The 19,642-nt window shown below is 33.9% G+C and overlaps 1 protein-coding gene across 1 annotated transcript; it reads right to left on the reverse strand.

The window, feature by feature from the left end:
* Positions 1 to 5,705: 5,705 nt before the first annotated feature.
* LOC100812938 (mediator of RNA polymerase II transcription subunit 16) lies at positions 5,706 to 19,593 on the reverse strand. The gene is made up of 16 exons (XM_003543012.5): positions 19,255 to 19,593; positions 17,579 to 17,647; positions 16,708 to 16,796; positions 15,438 to 15,550; positions 14,939 to 15,040; positions 14,306 to 14,396; positions 12,841 to 13,434; positions 10,695 to 11,313; positions 10,476 to 10,555; positions 10,218 to 10,300; positions 9,372 to 9,608; positions 8,869 to 9,040; positions 7,789 to 8,306; positions 7,465 to 7,641; positions 6,742 to 7,116; positions 5,706 to 6,334 (listed from the first exon to the last, which is right to left on the reverse strand). The coding sequence occupies exons 1-16, from the start codon at positions 19,467 to 19,469 to the stop codon at positions 6,188 to 6,190; spliced, it is 3,681 nt and encodes a 1,226-aa protein (XP_003543060.2). The 5' UTR covers positions 19,470 to 19,593; the 3' UTR covers positions 5,706 to 6,187.
* Between the last annotated feature and the right edge of the window lie 49 nt (positions 19,594 to 19,642).

The raw sequence follows: 19,642 nt of genomic DNA on the forward strand, positions 1-19,642 counted from the left end.
TGTCTTTAATGGTTACTTAGTGATCAAAATACTGCAAATCAGAATTCAGAAGAAGCTAATTTCTTTGTACCAGCACAGAACAAATAGTGAGCTATGGAAAATACACCAATTTGCATAGTATTATCACATCCTCCTTTCTAAATTCTAACAAATCAATCATTCTTGTAAAGGATCTCTCATCTTTTTTTACTTTCTCTTGCATCACTTATTTTTTTAAAATGCTAAATTAACTACTGGAATATTCAATTTAGAAATCTAAACATTTTATGGAATTCTTAAAGATGGAAAAACCCATTCCATTTTTTGGTTTGGCTTGAATTGGTACTCGTGATCATATGGTTGCTCTAGAAGCGTTATGACTCTGTACTCTTATCGTATTGAGTTCGCTGTCTCTTTTAGGTACTAACCCTGACAGAACTTTATTTTTTGTCGACACAATCAATCAAATTGTGTAATGCCATCCAATTTTAGTGCAAATGGAAATTGTCTGTAGCAGGTCTTTTGATTGAGTTCGTAACAGAGGAAGAAGCTAGAAAGTTTTTTTCAACAGAGGTCATTTTATGCAGTTGCATGTTTAGAATCAATGGCAAACAAATTAAAATTGTGTTCTTCATCCCACTTTTTCTTGTAGTTTTTTTGCAAATTAGGCATAGCCTTTTTCACTTATTTTTATGGGTTATAATCAAGTTACTAATTCTTTGAGAAGGAAATTCCTTGAAAGAACAAAATGATATATTAAAGATCAATGAACAATTTGCAATTTAACTCAACGTACGTTGAAAGTGGAATTAAGACATCCTGAAATTCAGCTTTGCCTTTCAGCTTGTTAATGTCTTAATCTCAAGTTTTTATAGAAAAAATGTAATATTTTAATATAGATAATGTCATTTTATTGTAATTTTTAATATAAAAAAAGCATTGATTTTTAAACCGATGGCCTTGCACTTGATAGTAGGAGTTTTATCTTCTAAGAGGGTATGTGAACTTTCATTGTAAGTGCCACGAACTTGGAGTGGTAGAGGTTAATTGCCCCTTAGAATGCTTGAGAGTGACGTTTAAGGATAATTGTTTTATTTGTAAACTAAGAGAGTTATGTAATATTTTTTCATAAACATGGATAGTTTGTATACATGGATCTAATTTAGTTGTTTATGTAAAGTATATGAGTATTATAAAAAAAAATTATATTGTTTTTATTTTTTACGGATAAAAAATAAATAACTAATACAAGTGAATTTCTTTTAGAAGTATTTTATGAATTTGTTCAATTTAAACATATGTAGACTTATTTATTTTCTTTGAACGTGTTGGTTATGTCAAATACAATATAGTTTCACCCATTTTTTTGTCCTAGAATAGCCTCGTTTTGGCTTTAAAAATATATGTTAAACAGAGTGTGTTTGGAAGGGTGGCACTGTAAAATAAAATTGTGGCCAATCTCACGATGGAACTAAAATAACATATTGTTATTTTTCGAAATTGATGGTAACACCGTAATTTTAGTACCCAAAACCGATTTCGTATGATATCCAAACACGCAGAGTATGCTACTTTAATATCAACCAGACAACTTTCATAAAGGACAACGCTACATTTAGCGTGAGGTTGGTATAATAGAGGGAGGGACGAACAGTGAGGATTTGTGTTGATTTTGTAAAAAATGTGTGTGATTTGGATGCTTCTAATAGAAGAGGAATATTCAAAAAATTTCATGGTCGCTTTGTTATCAAGTGAATAATCTCTTTATGGGACAATTACATAAATATATATTTTTAAGAGTAATCATTTTGAACAAGAAAAATTAAAACATTTATTTTTACATCTTTTTGTTCACTTGTAAAATTGTGTGATCAAAGTTGTGCGGACTAATATTACTGGACTAGAATTTATTAGAGCTCAAGGACAAGAATCAGCCTATGGTTCAAGCTCTTCTGTATTTTAAGGAGGTTCCCTTTTGGGATAGGAAAGACATGATGTCCTTACTTTAGAGTCATATTTCATGCATGAAACAAATTTTTTCTCATGTGGTAACTCCTCAATGATAGAAAGTAATATTCATAGTTTTTTGAACCATCTTTTTTCATTTTCTCTTATTTTTTAAACAATCTCTGTATCCATAACTTTACTTATGTTGAATATGATTGTGAAGGACAAGGGTTAATACTACAGGGTGTGTGAGGTGGATGAAAAAGATGAGTTATAGCTCGGAAAATTTTCTTTAGCCTCTTTTACTAATAAGGATGATTCAATTGTTAATCTTCCAATGTAATGTTAGTGCTTAGTAAGGGCTTAGTCGCTTTGTTATGCAAGGGAACATCTAAGCATATATCATCCCAAAACAAAGATAGCATTATCCTCTCTAAAACTATTATACATGATTAATTATGTGACATTTAGTTTTGCTTTTTAATTTTTAAGAATTATATTTTAAAAGATAATTAAAATAAATCATATGTTTTGTAAATTTAATTTAAAATCTATTTTAGAAAATTTTATTTTTGTTGCCACTTTTGCTACACTTAATTATCTTCTCTTATAGTTTCTCCCATATATACATCCATGCATGTGTATGTGCGTGCATATCTGTGTGTTATGTTTATATACACATGTTTGTTCAGGTGTATATGTTTGTGTACATTTATGTATGTCTACACACAAATATGGCATAACATGAAATGTTTATGTGTCATATGTGCATGCTTTTTAAAGTTAAAACAAAAAAAATATTTGGTTTAATTTAATTTTTTAATACTAAAAGGACATGAACAACAAAATTCAATTTATGCAATGTGCTTGGTACATAAACAAATGATAAAATAACAATTTTAATAAACCTTCACTATTTTTTCTTAATCTAATATTATTTAATTAGAGAATGCATATAATAGATGGATAGGACAAGAAACGATATAATTAAAATTGCACCAACAATGACAGGAAGATATAAGGACATAAAACATTCTTATTTAAGCGTAATTTCATTGATTACCAAGACACCTTATTTGAGGATGCAATGGGAAGCCATTGCTTCAAAGATTACTGCATTGAAGGTGAAGTGAATTTTATCATTGGTGATAAACAATCTCTTTATGAGACAATTACATAAATAAGGATGGTTCAAGTGTTAATTTGCCAATATTTAACATTAGTGCTTGGTCGCTTTGTTATGCAAGGGAGCATGCTAAGCATATCATCCCAAAGCAAAGATAGAATTATCCTTTCCAAAACTATAATACATGATTAATGATATGAGATTTAGTTTTGCTTTTTAATTTTTAAGAACTATATTTTAGAAGATAATTAAAATAAATAATATGTTTTGTAAACTTAATTTAAAATCAGTTTTAGAAAATTATATTTTTTTGTCATTTTTGTTACAATTAATTATCTTCTCTTATAGTTTCTCTTATATATACATGCATGCATGCATGTGTATGTGCGTTATGTTTATATATATATGTTTGTTGAGGTGTACATGTTTGTGTACTTTTATGTGTACTTACAAATATGTCATAACACGCAATGTTTATGAGTCATACATGCATGTTGTTTAAAGTTAAAACAATAAAATATTTGATTTAATTTAATTATTTAATACTGAAAGGACATGAACAACGAAATTTAATTTAAATAATGTGATTGTGAGTTGCATATATTTCTTGGTATATAAACAAATGATAAAATAACAATTTTAGTAAACCTTTGCTATTTTTTTCTAATCTAATGTTATTTAACTAGAAAACGCATATAATAGCATGGATAAGACAAGAAATGATATAATTAACATTGCAGCAGCTCTTGTAAGCAAGATATAAGCACATAAAACATTCTTCTTCAAGTGTAATTTCATTGGTTACTAGGACACCTTATTTGATGATGCAAGGGGAAGCCACTACTTCAAAGATTGCTACAATGAAGATGAAGTGAATGTTATCATTGGTGATGAACAATCTCTTTATGGGGCAATTACATGAATATATATTTTTAAGAAAAATCATTTTAAACAAGAAAAAGTAAAACATTTGTTTTTACATCCTTTTGTTCACTTGCAAAATTGTTTGATCTCAAGGACAAAATCAAAATATGGTTCAAACTGTTTTGTATTTAAATGAGGTTCCCTTTTGGGGATAAGAAAGTGAATTTAGGAAGGGCATGTCGTCCTTATTTCAAAGTCATATTTCATTCAAGGAAATTTTTTTCCCGTGTGGTACCTCCTCAAGGATCGAAAGTAATATTCGTCATTTTTTGAAACATCTTTTTCATTTTTTCTTATTTTTTAAACAATTTTGGTATGAATAACTTCACTTATGTTCACTATGAATGTGAAGGACCAAGCGTTGATAGGTGTGAGGTGGATGAAAAAACCAAATGAGATATAGCTCGAAGAATTTTCTTTAGCCTCTTTTACTAATAAGGATGGTTCAATTGTTAATTTGGCAATCGGTAACGTTAGTGCTTGGTAACTTTGTTATGCAAGGGAGCATGGTAAACATATGATCCCAAAGCAAAGATGTATTATGCTCTCTAAAACTATGATACATTATTAATTATGTGAGATTTAGTTTTGCTTTGTAATTTTTAAGAACTATATTTTAGAGGATAATTAAAATAAATAATATGTTTTGTAAATTTAATTTAAAATCTGTTTTAGAAAATTGTATTTTTGTTGCCACTTTTGCTATACCTAATTATCTTCTCTTATAGTTTCTCTTATATATACATGCATGCTTTTTGAAGTTAAAACATTAAAATATTTAGTTTAATTTAATTTTTTAATACTAAAAGGACATGAACAACGAAATTCAATTTAAGTAATGTGGTTATGAGTTGCATTGGATTTTTGGTACATAAACAAATGATAAAATAACAATTTTAATAAGCCTTCGCTACTTTTTTCCTATTCTAATGCTATTTAATTAGATAATGCATATAATTGCATGAATAGGACAAGAAACCATATAATTAAAATTGTAAAACTCTTGAGTTCATAAATCTAGGAAGAGTTCTCCAAATCAGAATAACAATAGTGGACAACCTCCTATACATCTTTCGCGGTTGGGAGGAATAAGAATGGCTTCCCAACGGACGAGAGTCCATTGAGTTGATTGGCACCAATTTTCTAACTTTCATTTTGGGAGAGAATGATTAGAGTGTCCTAGTTGAGGGATGTCTCCTGGTAGGTAGTCCAACTTTTCCTTGCCCTCAAGGGCTAGTTTCACGGAACGAGCCCATTTAATGTAGTTTTTACCATTCAACTTTTGGATTAAAAGTTGTAAATTGATACCCATGGATAGAGAATCAGATGCAACCAGGGATGTAGTTTTAGTACCTCCAGAATTCATGGAAGACATGGTGGAGGAATTTTCTTTGGTTGTAGTGGTTTTTTCCATGGTGGGCTACTACATGATCAAAGTAGAAGCTATAATACCAAGTGGTTTTAGGGACTGCTAGAGAAAAATTATAGGAGAGGAAGAAATACTTTCACTATATTATTTCATAAATAATAAGGATACATATATAGGCAAGGCTGCCTGATTACATAATAAATATAAAATGGAAAGTAAATAAAAAAGGATCAAATCAAATCAAAGTAATCTGATTCTGATTTAAATTAGAATAATCTGATCCAAATTCCTAATTATTCAATCTTCTAGATTACTAATTCCAAAAATAAACATAAAGCATTTGACAGAAAAGACGCACGGTGAAAGAAAAAAATTATGACCAAATGATCATCCAACTAACTTGTGATGAGTAAAAGGAAAATTAATATGCCTTGCATGATATCACCATATGTTGTGCTTGATATGGTGCACTCAAGTCAATTTTAAGGGTTAAAAATCCTAAACCATAGATGTTGAAGGAGCAACTACAAACATCACAAGGATAATACCTAATTTTGGCGGTGTAACACGAATCACATGATCATAATTCCAAAGAAATTTGAGATCTAGGTGAATTAGTTGATAACTCTTGGAACTTTACATAGTGATCAGTAGAATAATACTCAAATCCAAGTTCGTTTGGTCACTTTTAATGACAACATACTGATAAAGAACCTGTCAGGTAATCTACATGTCTCCTCTCCTGTACAATTCCATCCACCTTCAGTTTCTGCAGGTAAAATACAAGCAATTCTTCCCTCACCAAAAGAGAAACTCAAATGACAATTTTGTATTGAAGCCAGCTATACAACTCGAACCCATGTTCCACCACACATTGGACATCCATAAGCCCAGCGGCTGATCCACCAAATCTCCCGGTCATTTTGACTGGGAAGATTGGTGGAAGCTGGTGAGGCAAAAGCACAAGTCTGCCGCAGACATCTTATACACTGTATCAAACAGAAGTAAAATGGAGAATGAGAAAGTAAAATAATATTTACATGCAAGCAGATAATGAAATTAAAAGGTCAGGAAGAAGAAAGAGAAGTGTCTATTACTAATTTCTAGGCATCATTGAAGGAATGGCTTTGTTTACAAATTTGGTCCATGTTAGCCAGATTAACAAGTCTGACACTGCTAAAATTTTCAATCATTCAACATTTCATTTACATCGGTTGTCAATTAGCAATTTGTCTTGCATCTATCAAGAGAAAACCGCCATGACTTTATCAAAGATTAAAAAGAATAACTCTTGGACCGTACTAAATACCAAACATTTAATAGGTTATAAAACCTTACATGCACATATGGAGGATATAAAACAACACAAAAAACCAAACAAAGTTTCTTTCCATACCTTGTACCAGATCCCTTCAAGGCCAGTTTTCCACAATGCAGTAACAACATCTCTTCGAGATCCCATTATACCAAGGTATGCTCCCAGGCCCACAGAAGTGTTCAACCCAAAAGCTGCATCTCGTTCAGACATCCTGCGCTTCCTTGGCCATAAGCCATTGGCTCCATAGTAGACATCACAATTTTCCAATGAGCTGGAATCAAGTGGATTTAAACTAATAAGTTTTGGTGCATCATTTGCAGAATCCAAATCATCTGGATCAGACCAAGGTCCACCAAACATATTCCGTCTATGCCACTCTTCAGCTGGAGGATGGAGTTCTAGCTCACGTAGTAGAAGACCAGCAGCATCAGCACCTCTAGGACGGGGCATGTTCTGCATAGCCAGTTTTTATTTAGTTTTGAGGGCAGGATTAATTCACAGGAAAGATAGTCACTTATTCCAAGGAAACAAACACATTTTAATGCACCCAAAAAGAACAAAAACATATATTTTTTAAAAAGCACAACATTCAATCATCAAATGCTCCTACATAATCTAACAGTGTGCTCCATCACTAAATCAGAAACTTCGTCAAAAAAGCATCGTTACTGAAGAAAGACAATAGAGCCCTTTCTAGTCCTACTTGACTAGCAGGTATCGCTATTACATCTTGTTTTCAAAATCATGAATTTGTTTGTCTGCCAAAAATACTGACTTTGAAATGGGAAAACAGAAAGTAACCTGCATATGGGGGCCAAGGGCTGCTTCCACAACCTCAGGCAGTACAGTGTAGTTCCCATCAATATAATGCAGCCGAACCTGTATGTTATTACTCCCCACCTGAGAAACTGGCAACGGGTGTTGCAAGCCAGCAGTTCGGCGACATAGATCCATAAGTACTAGAAAAAGAACCTTGACCTGCATTACCAGTGTAGTAAGACCATAAGTTAACAGTTAACCTACGTAAGTACAAGAGAGGATTATGTTGACTTTTGAAACACATTTATGTCAGTCATAAATCACTGAAATAGGAGCGCTTTCAGACAAGTCATAATATAGTTATACCTCTTCATATGTATATCCTAGGCCAGCATTTCCAGTACCAATTCTTGAACGCCCTGGAGATGGTTCTTCACCTCCTTTTGATGCAGGCACAAGTTGACTAACTCGACCAGCCTGACCATCATCTGGCCTAACCACAGTTGACACTGGTTTTGCAATTTCCTCCACCTTGCCAGGGACAGAAGCATTAGGTTGAGGTTTTTGTAGATTTGTGTCAGCAGTTCTCTGTACACCTCCCGCATAGCGGGGTTGTTGTGCTCGTCGAAAGAAAAAACAGAAGAGCAACAGTTGGCATAATCTATGGAGGAAATGACAGTCCCCAATAAGTCGAACTGCAGGTGTTCCAGGGAAAGTTCCTGTATTAATGCTTATGGGCATAAAGGACGAAGGACCACTGATGGGGGGGTTAGGAACCGGGTTGGACACTCCGTCAGTAGTGCTACTAATCTTGGCAATGGCCCCTTGTACCCAAGCTTGCATCTGTGTGCTTCCACTAGAACTGGTTGTCCCATTTTGACCTCCTGGACAACGTTGTTTTTGCTTTAATTTGGTATGTAAAGTAGTATAGAAGAGAATGATTTTCTTATTCATTGATTAAGAGAGAGTTACAATGAGGATAAGAATAGGTAAAATTGGTTAGAGAGATTCTCCAGCCAATCTGATTGCAAAGTAAATTAAATTAAAGATAGGAGAAAATCAAGGATAAATCAAAATAAAAACAAGATCAAATTTGATTATAGAAGAAAATCAAAGATCAAATGAGATCTGATTTTATCCTATCCAACCTTCTAGAAAACTATTCAAACATGAAGGGAAAAATTATAACCATATCAAAATGTAATATAAAGAATAAAGGTAATGATGATAGAAAGACAAATAAAGGTATTCAAGGTTGGACAACTGAGTTTTTTGTGAGAATAAAAAACAGAGCACCAAATCCTTGCTTCTATAGTAGATCCATAATGACAAGACTTTAGAAGTAAGGATCTATCTGATTTGTTATAAATAAAATGAAACAAATTTTAATAGAATAAAACAAACTATTAAAAAAAACAATACAATATCATATCATTGCACATTTACCCTGACTTGTTGCAGGAGTTGCAGAACATTGGGCAGGACTAGCTACCACATTTCGGTTATTTCCCGTCCCTGCAGTTACAGCATGACTTGCCAATGTACGGCAGAAACTTGCATAACGCCGCAACCGGGTGATAAAGTGTGAAGCTAGATCAAGAACTGAATCAACATAAGCCTGAGTAATATTGAAACAATTCTGAGATGTATATACAGTCAAATGTTAAACAAATTAAAAAAAAATGTCAGCTTATTGAACAAAGAGAGAGAATCAAAGGTTTTAATAATATTACATGTTCAATAGGTTGGCGGGTATTGTTTACTATATGTAAAAAAAAAATCAGTTTTCTTAACAAATGAATATAAATAAAATGTATGCCAAGTGCATACAAAACAAAGTATGCGGACTGAACCATGCAGTTAACCATTGCTACACCAGAAAGCTGAGTGTAGATCTTCTCATTAAACAAAATAAGGAGCACATGATTACAACAGAGACCAAAGCAAACCTGAACACATGGAACTAGTGCAGGTTCAACAGCCACTGCTTCAGGGTCAATGCTGGTTAATGTCTCACTAGATACTTGCCATGGATCGGGCACTAAAGCTGAAGGATTTATCAAAGCAGACTCAATTCCCTTCCCAAGCATATCCAACAACAACCTAGCTTGCATATCCAGAACCATTGCCCTGACCTCTTGAGCATTTGCCCCTTCAAGCAGCCTACACTTTATCCTGTCTAGACTCTGCAATCATACAAAACCAAGCTATTTTTAGCCCAAAAAGCATCAACACGCCCATTTCCACACGTCTTCATAAAAACACCAATAAACAGGAGAAACTGAAAGTAAAATATTGTTTAACTTTATAACAATAATTGAAAGACACAGGACAGGGATACTGAAAGTTTAGTTCAAGTGGATCTCAGAAGGTACTGAAAAGATTTAAAATGAGATTCATACTAGACTAACATAAATTGAAACAATCCAATGAAATGGCTAAAAAAATAATTAAGAATGTCAAAGCCAATATTAGAACTTTGAGGAAGGGGGGAGATCTGTGCCAACAGGAAACATAGTAAAACAAGAAGGGAAACAAAGCAGGATGACAGGATCATCAGGTGGAAATGAACATCAAGTTGTGTCAGCATAAAGTCCTATAAGGAAGCCAATAGTTAAAACTATGAGATAGAGATAAAATTGCTAATAACAAGTATCTACTGCAAGGTCCATTATCCAGGTAATATTATATCCCAGAAACACTATGAAACAACAGAAAAATAATAAGACACCCCAGGACCTAACAATGAAGAAGATAACTACGAAAGCTAATGGTGAAAGTTCAGAGAAGTATACAGGACAATACTGTTGTCTGTGCTGAGCAGAAGGAAGAGAATGGAAGTCTGCATCCAAGACTGCGATAACACTGTTGAGTGAAACTGAAACAGAAAAAGGAAAAAACAAAGAAACTCATCAATACAGAGCATCAATGGCACATTGTGCAGTTGCTTCATAGTAGAATGCATATATGAAACAAAGCAAATTGCTTTATCCCTTTTCTCTAATTCCCCTGGCACTAACTTCGACATGACTAAATAATTTGCACCTCCTTACCAATACCATCCTCAGCAGCACTCTGTGTACAGCCCACAGCATCCCACCAATTAACTCCAACCAAAAGGCTCCACCAAAACCTGCTTTTCCTAACAGATGTCAGTTCGCAACAAAATAAACAATTGAAAAGGGAAATAAATCACAACCTCCACTGAGTTATGTAAAAGAAATAAGAAAGCATTAACATGTCATATACTGAGAAGGGTTTTAAGAAATCACCTTTCAGCAATTGCACGCTCCCAGTTTGATGAGTTGGTCTTTACTTGACTAGTTGGAATAGCAGGAGGAAGAACCCGGATTATTTTCAAAATTGTCTGATCTTTGCTTGGGTCATGCCAAACAGAAGCTGAACAGCAGCTTGTTGAAGAAAAAGCAGGAGCAGCAATTGCAGATCCAACACTAATCTGATAGTTGTCTACAGGTGCAAAATTTGGACCAGAAAAGATGTGCACTCCACCCCGAAGAAAAGCAATGGCAATTTCACCACCATGAGGAGAGTATACAATTCGTGCAAGTGCCCTAACATCACTTGGAAGATCAAAAGGATCAAAATTGACCCTTTTTGACTTATCAAAACCAAACTCGGATACCTTTTGAATGTCAGTGTTCATTCCAACTGCTGGAGCTTGATGATTCTTGAAATCATTTGTTGGTGGAATGCTCAGGTCCACTTTGGTCTGCCAAACAGTTTGCATAGGAGGCTGTCCACCCATACTGGAAGTGGGATTCCCAAATATTGGATGAAGGACAACATGCTGTAAAGATGATTCCCAGAGTTGCACTCTCCACCCTGTGATTGATGGGCCCTCATCTGGATCATATGGGGACATGTACTGTCCTACAAAGGTAAGATAAATTATATACTTATAAATATAATATCAATTTCCTAGCTCAATGATCAATGCACAAGAAACTATGGCATAAATTCTGCCAAACATAAATCACAGATAGCATTGTCACGAAATCTAAAGATGTAGAGATGGCTAGATAAAACACATGGGTCCTTCCAGTATGTTACTTTAGTTGGTCATGGCTAAAATGTCCAACTTGTTCAAGGATGAGTAGTCCAAGACTGGAAACACGATTATTTGCAGGGAACATGCATAACCTTCATATGCTCCATTTGTATCATACTATCATTTGACATTCAATTTTTTCTTCTCAATTGTGGATATTTAAATTCCTTTTGTTTCATAACGCATAGCTGTTATTAAAAAGACAAGTAGTTTGACCACAATGAAAGGTTATTTAATCAATTTATTGGTTTCAATTACAAACCCATGTATTCCAAAATTAAACAGGTCTTGGGCTTTAATTATTAAGATTTATACGTGATTTAATTTGATTCAGAATGACTTTATTTGGAGCTTTAGTATTTTAACTCTTCTCCATGACTTTAATGGTTTCCCATCAATTGATTGTTTAGATTTAGGTCAGAATTCTAATTAATGGTTAGAAAACCAAGTGAAATCTGATCCCTAGTGTGTCTTCAACATTGTATAATTACTCCCTAACTTGTTATTCATATCTAAGTGAAATGTTCACAAATACGATGGATTAATAACTTGAACAGATAAACAATTAAACACAATAAAGTTTTCAGATCTAAGTGATATTCACTAGGACTCAATCATAAAAATGGGTAAAATAATGATAATGTAAATCAAGGTTATCAAACTCAAGAGTTTACGTAGACTAGTGAGAGTTCCCTAGACTCGACTCGTGGATTTAACTCGTAGACTCGTAAGAGTCCACTTCATATAAAAATAATAACAAAATATCTATAAATAACATACCAATTAACAATATAATAAAGCAAAATAGTAAATCATAAATTTCACAATATTTAAATAATCAAGTCTAGTAATGCATCACTACTAGATAATAACTTGCAGATGTTATAGTAGTGGTAGATCACTCCCATCGAGGATTTGATGTTATTAGAGAACAAAAGTTTGGTGTTATTAAAGGTGAGAATTTTATTATTCGGGAACAACACACTAAATGAAGGTATGTTGAACATTAGACAAACAGAAAACAATCCAAAATGACTTATATTTTGATCTAATTTTTTTAACTTGTTGACTCAATGGTAAACTCGAAAGTCTACCAAGTTTACTTAGAGTTTATAGAAGACTCAGAGTCTACTAAAAAAAAAGTTTACACACGAGTTAACTCAGAGGGTAAGTGGACTCGTAAACTCGTAAGAGTTAATGAGTTAACTCGAGTTCAATAACCATGATGTAAATTATATGTCAGAAGAATATATTGAAACTGAAGGAACAAAATCATTATTAATGAAGGTATGCCATAGCACAGAACAAATATAAATTGTGTGAAAAAAGATCAAGAATCAGGTCCATACCCTCAGCTATCACAACAGCTATCACGGAACCACCACAAGTTGGATCAAAAGCTACTGCTGTTACACCAGAACCCCATGTAGTGGTTGCAGCAGTTTGAGCTGCAGTTTCAGGACTCACATATGCTGAAAAATTTGAAACCGGTGAACAGTTAAGTGGTATAGAATCACCAAGGTTTTGGTTTGTCTGGTTTTTCCCTTGTTTTTCTTCAGATAATAGATGATCTTGCCAACTAAATAAATATGCAGCTAAAGGTGCAAAACCAGTCCAGTTGGGTGAGCTAAGAGGAGGTGGAACACCATTATTGGTACTTGTTCTAGGAATTACTTGGAAACCATTACCAGGCCCAGGCATAACCTCCCAAACAACAATGGTGGATGGATTAACAATTGGCACACCTGCCACATGCATGGCACCACTGTCTGTAATGATAGCATCACCAGCCATAATGCCACTGGGGCCACAACCCAATGGTCCTTTACTAGTGCAAAACCATTTGGGTGGTGTTGCATTCTGAGGAGGCCACTGAGACCAATGAAGTTGAACAGAGCCTGACGAAAGCACAGAACAGACACAAAGAAAATTGGGCCATCTAGCTGAAATCAAAACAAACCCATGTGTCAGACACACTAGCATACAGCAATTTTAATATACATATTAAAATGAACATGTAAAACGAATTATTAAAAAAATAACTGAAATAAGCAATCAAATAAAGAGAGGAAAAAAGTTCTAATTTCAGGCATTTCCATGGTTGTCAACACTACACCGTCAACATACAAATTGTGTAATTGTGTTAATATTAAGACTAACAAGCACGGAAACAGAACATGACATAGACATAGACACATTACAAGTGTCATCATGACATGAGTGTCCGATATAGCACATCTCGCTAGAAGAATCAGGGCTTGATAAGCATCAGCCAGACACTAAGATGGTTCAGTATCATAATTAAAAGCCAAACTCAATCAAAAGTGGAAGGAAGATTAAGTATAGTACTTCACTTCAAATTACTTGTCTTCCCGAAGATACTTCTATTGTCAAAATCAGAAAAGCAAAATGGAAAATTGCTATAACCCGATGTAAAGTGGAAAATAATAAGAGAAATCGATAGACTTGTGTCCTCTGGTGAAACAGAATCATACGCTATGATCAACTAAATTACAAAGAGTATACATATGGACCATATGACCCTCAAACCCTAATCCCAACACACACACAAGTCCCTCTTCTTCCAACATCTAATCTGTGCATGAAAAATCCTTGTTGGATTGCACCGTGGAAGATATAATTTTAGCTTAAGCTTTTTCAGATGGTTCATTGGAAAAGGAAAAAAAACAAATATTACCAAAAATGACAAAATACAATGTCAAAAGTAGTATTTCTTTTGATATCTCATAACTGCTACAGTGAAAAAAATTACTGGAAAAAAAGGCAATCATAATGGCAAATGGAAAAAAATACCTGAAGTTTGACATTGTTGTGAAAGAAACTTTTCTTCAAATGTTGACCTTGAATTGGCAGGACCACTTGGTTTAGATGAAAGCCACCTATACTGATTTTTTCAAATACACAATTAAATTGGATTAAAAAATATCAGAATCACCATATTGAATTACACAGGATCCATGTGTGTGTGTGCAAGCTTGCTACAGTATAAGTTGTAAGTCAGCACAATGCAATGACATTGTGACTAAAGGGGAATTAGGGATTTTTCACTAATCCTACAAAATCTTTCTCTTCACGTTTTGTTAACAATTAAAAGTTCCTCCAAATTGTGGGATTTTCTAGGGAAAATATGAATTACCCATTTAGCTTAAAAAAATTGTCTCTCTAAACAAAGTTTTCCTTATCTAAAAAAAATAAAAATTCACCCCCTCTAAGAATTTATCTCTAAAAAAGCTCTCTCATAAACAGTTTTTAGAGAATAATGTTTAGAGATAGAATTTTTTAAGAGACAATTGTTTAAAAAGAGTATGTTTTTTAGGAACAATTGTTTAAGGGCAAAATTGGATAAATAAAAAATATTATAACAATTCCTCAAAAATGATATGCAGAAAATTTAAACATCACATAGAAGAGACATTGTTTGCATACCAGGGAGACCCCTGATAGCCACTTCGTAACAACTGCAATATCTTGCCGCCACTCATGCTCTCGCAACCAGCAGCTAGCATCAAGTGCAAGATTAGCTTGCCCCTGAATGGACAAGAAATCAGTAACAAATAAACAAGAAAAGCATATATGAATAATGGAGAAGCAAGAGAAGGTTAAAGTTGGACAAAAGATCGATTCAAAGGCACACACAAGCGCTAAGTCAATTTCATTAACCTCCTTGTAGAGCTAGGGTATAATACATAGCTAAAGATTCCATTCTGTGATTTAGAAAAACCATCTCAATAATAGACATCTATAGAGTTTGGGGTAAGTTTTAGCAATAGTAACATGTATTATTTTACAGACGAACAACAAACTTAATAATTAAATCCATGGCCACATAAAAGTCAATGACAGAGCACTTGCAATTATACTACACAACCATGTTATGCAGGAAATTGTGATTGTAGAAGTATCTACTTAAGTAACTCTGACTTACTTGAGACGGTTGAGTCCAAATAGTTACTCTCCCATGGAAATTTGCTACCAATAATGCACGAGGACAGCAGGTGGGGGACCATTCGATGAACTGGACAGAATCACGAGGAGAATCTGTGAAGGCATACAGTTCAACTGATCAAATTTCAAAATTTATATAGACACACATACATAGATAGTGAAGCAGTTCAGTTCAGAAACTAAAAGCCCAGAAAAAAAAAAAAAAAAAAAGACAAGAAATAGCACCAATTTGAGGGCAAGAAGAAAAGAATAGATGAGCTAATTGTTAATTGTTCAGATTCAATTTGACTACTTTTTCGTTTTACCAATATTACAAATGAGATGTAATTTATGAAAAATATTCCATGTAAATTGGTTACAATGATAATAACGATAATGGTGGCAATTTTTTGAATATTGTCATCAAGGAAATTCTTCAGACCTTTCCGTTGATACTTGATACCCCAAACATTAAATCATTTAACTTCAAAAAGTGTGAACACTTGTGTCAATAACATCTGAAATGATGCTTAAAGGCTATCCAGATCAAGATCCTCCAAGAGTTGGCTTAATTCAACATATACAAGTGCCAAGACCAAAAGTTCTGAAAATTAAAAGATTTCTTCTGTGTTTTCAACTTGTGGCCTTACACCTGAATTTTATATTCCCAAATCCATAATTAGTTTATGCAAGAAAACAATGTCGAACAGCCTCATGGATTTGGCAGAACCTTTATGCTGGTAATGTGCTAGGAAATCACCAATTACTAAGGGTTATATTAGGAAGGGGCACAGAGGATCTGGACCTTGGAATATATCAGATGCAAAAAAGACAATCAGGGGGTATTGAAATCTCAGGAAGGAAAAATTGGTGTAACAGATTGCCAATAAGGCAATCAAAGAAGGGGTTGGGATATCAGTAAACAGACTGCTAGAAGGCAATCAAAGGAGAGGGTAGGGTTTCTCGTATACCCCACTTCATCTGTTTCTGTTTTTGTTTCAGTATTTACCTTTCATTGTAAATCCACCCACAGGTGTTTATAGTACACTGATATCAGTATCCGCAGAAGAATAATACCAAGGGTTTATTAAAATCAGTGTTTGACTGCATTACTATCATAATGAAATTGAAAAAGACAAACACCTAATTTTACCATTGTTAAGCCAATTTTGGCATTCCTGCCAGAGTGAAAAATAAGATCAAACAACACCAACAGAACAGTAAAACTGCAACATCCATGATTATAGAAGGAAGCAGTGACATCAAAATACCTGCAATGACATTGAATACTGCACATTCAGTCGGCCTCTCTGGGATCACAATATGTATAGGGATCCAAAATGGTGGATTTCCGGTTGAGCTTTAGAAAAAAGAAACATTAATAACCGTTACAAAAATTGCCAGTAAAAGCAGACATACAGGGGTGTCAGCAAGCTAAAGTAACTACTGGGTACACACAACTGAGCAGGGTTAGACATCATATGTGACTGTTTGTCTATATAAATTTAATACTTGAACAAATATTGGAAGCATATTACATAAATGATATAAGCATTGGACATCATTATGCAAAGCCTATTTAGCATGTGAACAAGTCTTTTTGCCATAAACCCTATTCATTCAAATTTGCTTGTGGGTCTGTCTAACAAATGAATATGCCTATAAAATGCATATAATATAAACCTTTTACAATATTACTAGAAAGTAGAAACCAAGCAGGACAAAAACTTAAAGTCGATTGACAAATTCATTTGCCAACAAATGAGGAAACTGGTTAAGAGCAAGAAAATTATTATGTAAACCAGTCAGAAAAAGAAGATCCAAGAGACAGTCACCTAGATAAATATACAAAAAGATATATCCCATAATATCTTTTCCTAGTGCTTCTTCTGGCCTGGGTATCACAATAGAATAAAAGCAATTGGGAAAGTTTGAATTTTGAAACATTAATCAAATGTTCTTGAATTCATCCATAAATGCTAAAATTCAATGGACCCTCAAAATAATCTAATCTGTTTTTTGGCTCTTAAATTTTTCCATCAACTTTCAGTTATCCAAACCAATAGTCATATTTTAAACAAACATTTTAGCACATAATCAAATATTTTCACCCAGGAAACATGACTACTGGATAAAACTAACCTTGGAATCCTTGCACACGTTTCAGAAGCACAAGCTATAGCATTCAGTTTTCCACACCAGGAAACAGCACTAGGAAAAAAATCAATAAATTCTTTTAAAAAGGGACAGCGCCAGAATTAGAATACCATAAAGGACATAAAATAATATGCTCAGAAGATCAAATACATAATCCCAATTTTACACCAACAGATTCATAAACTATCAACCATGAAAAACCAGCCTACATTGTCTTAGGAATTGTTGTGACTTGTGAGATAATATGTGTGTGCCCATCGAAGTACGGAGCACTGGCTAAACCAGCGTCCACACTCCACAGCATTATGAAGTACATCCAAGGAAGTTGATCATCTACTGATCTACATATTAATCAACTTCCCATTTCCCAAAGATGCTTATATAAATATTTAAGTGAGAGATGAAGTTTGTTCAAGCTTATATTGATATGGAGAAAAATAAAACAGTTTAATTATAATTCAGACAATAAAAGATGTTAAAACAAAACTCCTGTTAAAATGATAGCAAAAGCATAAGCATGAACTAATGTGGTTCCCTCATGTAAGAATAATGGCACTAGTACCACTGAAATGAAAACAATGCGGGTACTAAAGACAAGTTGTTTACTATGTTGATTTTCAAGCAACACAGAAAGGTAATGACTTGACTGATTGTACAATTTCCACAAATCTTCCTCTCACAATTTGGAACAATCAAACAAATATGCAGGAATAATATTTGTTTGAAAAAATTTAGCAGATGACAGACCGGAATTTTTCTCAATCCACATTTTCAAGGAAAACTATATTGCAAATTTTATATTTTTCCATGATTCTCTGCCCAAGGCATTGATATCCTCTCTTTATTTTCTAAAATATGATTTTATTCAAAGGAAAGCAATGCACTGAGCCAGTATCCTCCAAAATAAGTATCCTAAACTAAAAAGGTTATACAAAATCCAGAAGGCATAAAAGGATATTTTCACCAAAGTGGTCAAATGAAATGGAAATCCTTCGGACATGAAGCATTATTAAGAACCTCTTCTGCACTTGATTCTATTTGCCAGTCATCCTATCTAAATGCAATATTTTGAACTACTAAGTACTAACACTTCTAGTATGCATTGTGTAAATCCAATTTACAGTTTTTCTTGTTCTAATCAGGAGCATCTCCTTCTTGACAAACCTATCTGGTAGTCAAAGGCTTTTTGTAGGTCACATTCTCTGTTTGGACTGGAACACTACTTAACAGAATTAATACTAATAAGACACTACAGATTTGCAGACCACAAATCAATGTTTTTTTATTCTATACCACCAAATGTTAATGAGTTAGGTCTGAGGTTGGTTTAACAATAGGTACATATTTCTTGACTATGGTGTCTATCCTTATTGAAACAGCATCACGATTCACGATCATCTTTAGTTTGATCTAGCTCCCCTGCTTTGTTAGTGGATACAAACTTACATAGCCAACTCTTGAAGTCAACAGATAAACTAAATTATGATAAAAACACTGAAAAATCTTACTACTATAGACATGGTAATCCCAAGTTCAGTGACACAAAAGATTAAAGGAAGCTATTTCCGATATAACAAGAATTAGTAGTTTACTTATTACTGCTCAAACACAAAGTTCAAGGCTGATAGCGCAAAATTCAAGTCATGCAAGTGTAGAGATACCTGAAATTGCGACAAATTTCAGGGACACTCATTTTGTAGAGCAAATTGGACTTGGGTTGCTTGAGCCTAATGCAAAAGACGGTGGCAGGGGTGAGTGATTCCATTTCCTGCTCCATTGGATCCTCTTTTTTTTCTTCGCCACTTATTGCTTCATTGCTCTTCTTCTTCTTCTCGGAACCCTCCTCTGGGTCCTTTATAGCAGCAATTTGATTCATAACCCAAAAGAAGAGGCTATGATATAATGTTTATTTATACACGAAACAAGAGAAAGAGAGGGTGCAAGTGGCGGAAAGTCGCAACTGAAGGCGACAGATGCAAGAGAAAGAAGAAAACAAGGGATTGTTAGTGGGTTTAGTGTAGTTTCGGGTTTACATATAAAGTTAATTTC

The sequence above is a fragment of the Glycine max genome, chromosome 13 (assembly GCF_000004515.6).
Source record: "Glycine max cultivar Williams 82 chromosome 13, Glycine_max_v4.0, whole genome shotgun sequence".
Lineage (NCBI taxonomy): Eukaryota > Viridiplantae > Streptophyta > Magnoliopsida > Fabales > Fabaceae > Glycine > Glycine max.

Bases quoted from the DNA above. Each gene is read 5' to 3' on its own strand.
- LOC100812938 (XM_003543012.5), bottom strand. From the start codon at position 19,469: ATGAATCAAATTGCTGCTATAAAGGACCCAGAGGAGGGTTCCGAGAAG. The intron at 10,556-10,694 runs GTGATTTCTTAA...TAGGAAAAGCAG, and splicing joins GAGCGTGCAATTGCTGAAAG to GTTTTGGTGGAGCCTTTTGG. The intron at 9,609-10,217 runs GTATACTTCTCT...GTATGATTGCAG, and splicing joins ACAGACAACAGTATTGTCCT to AGTCTAGACAGGATAAAGTG.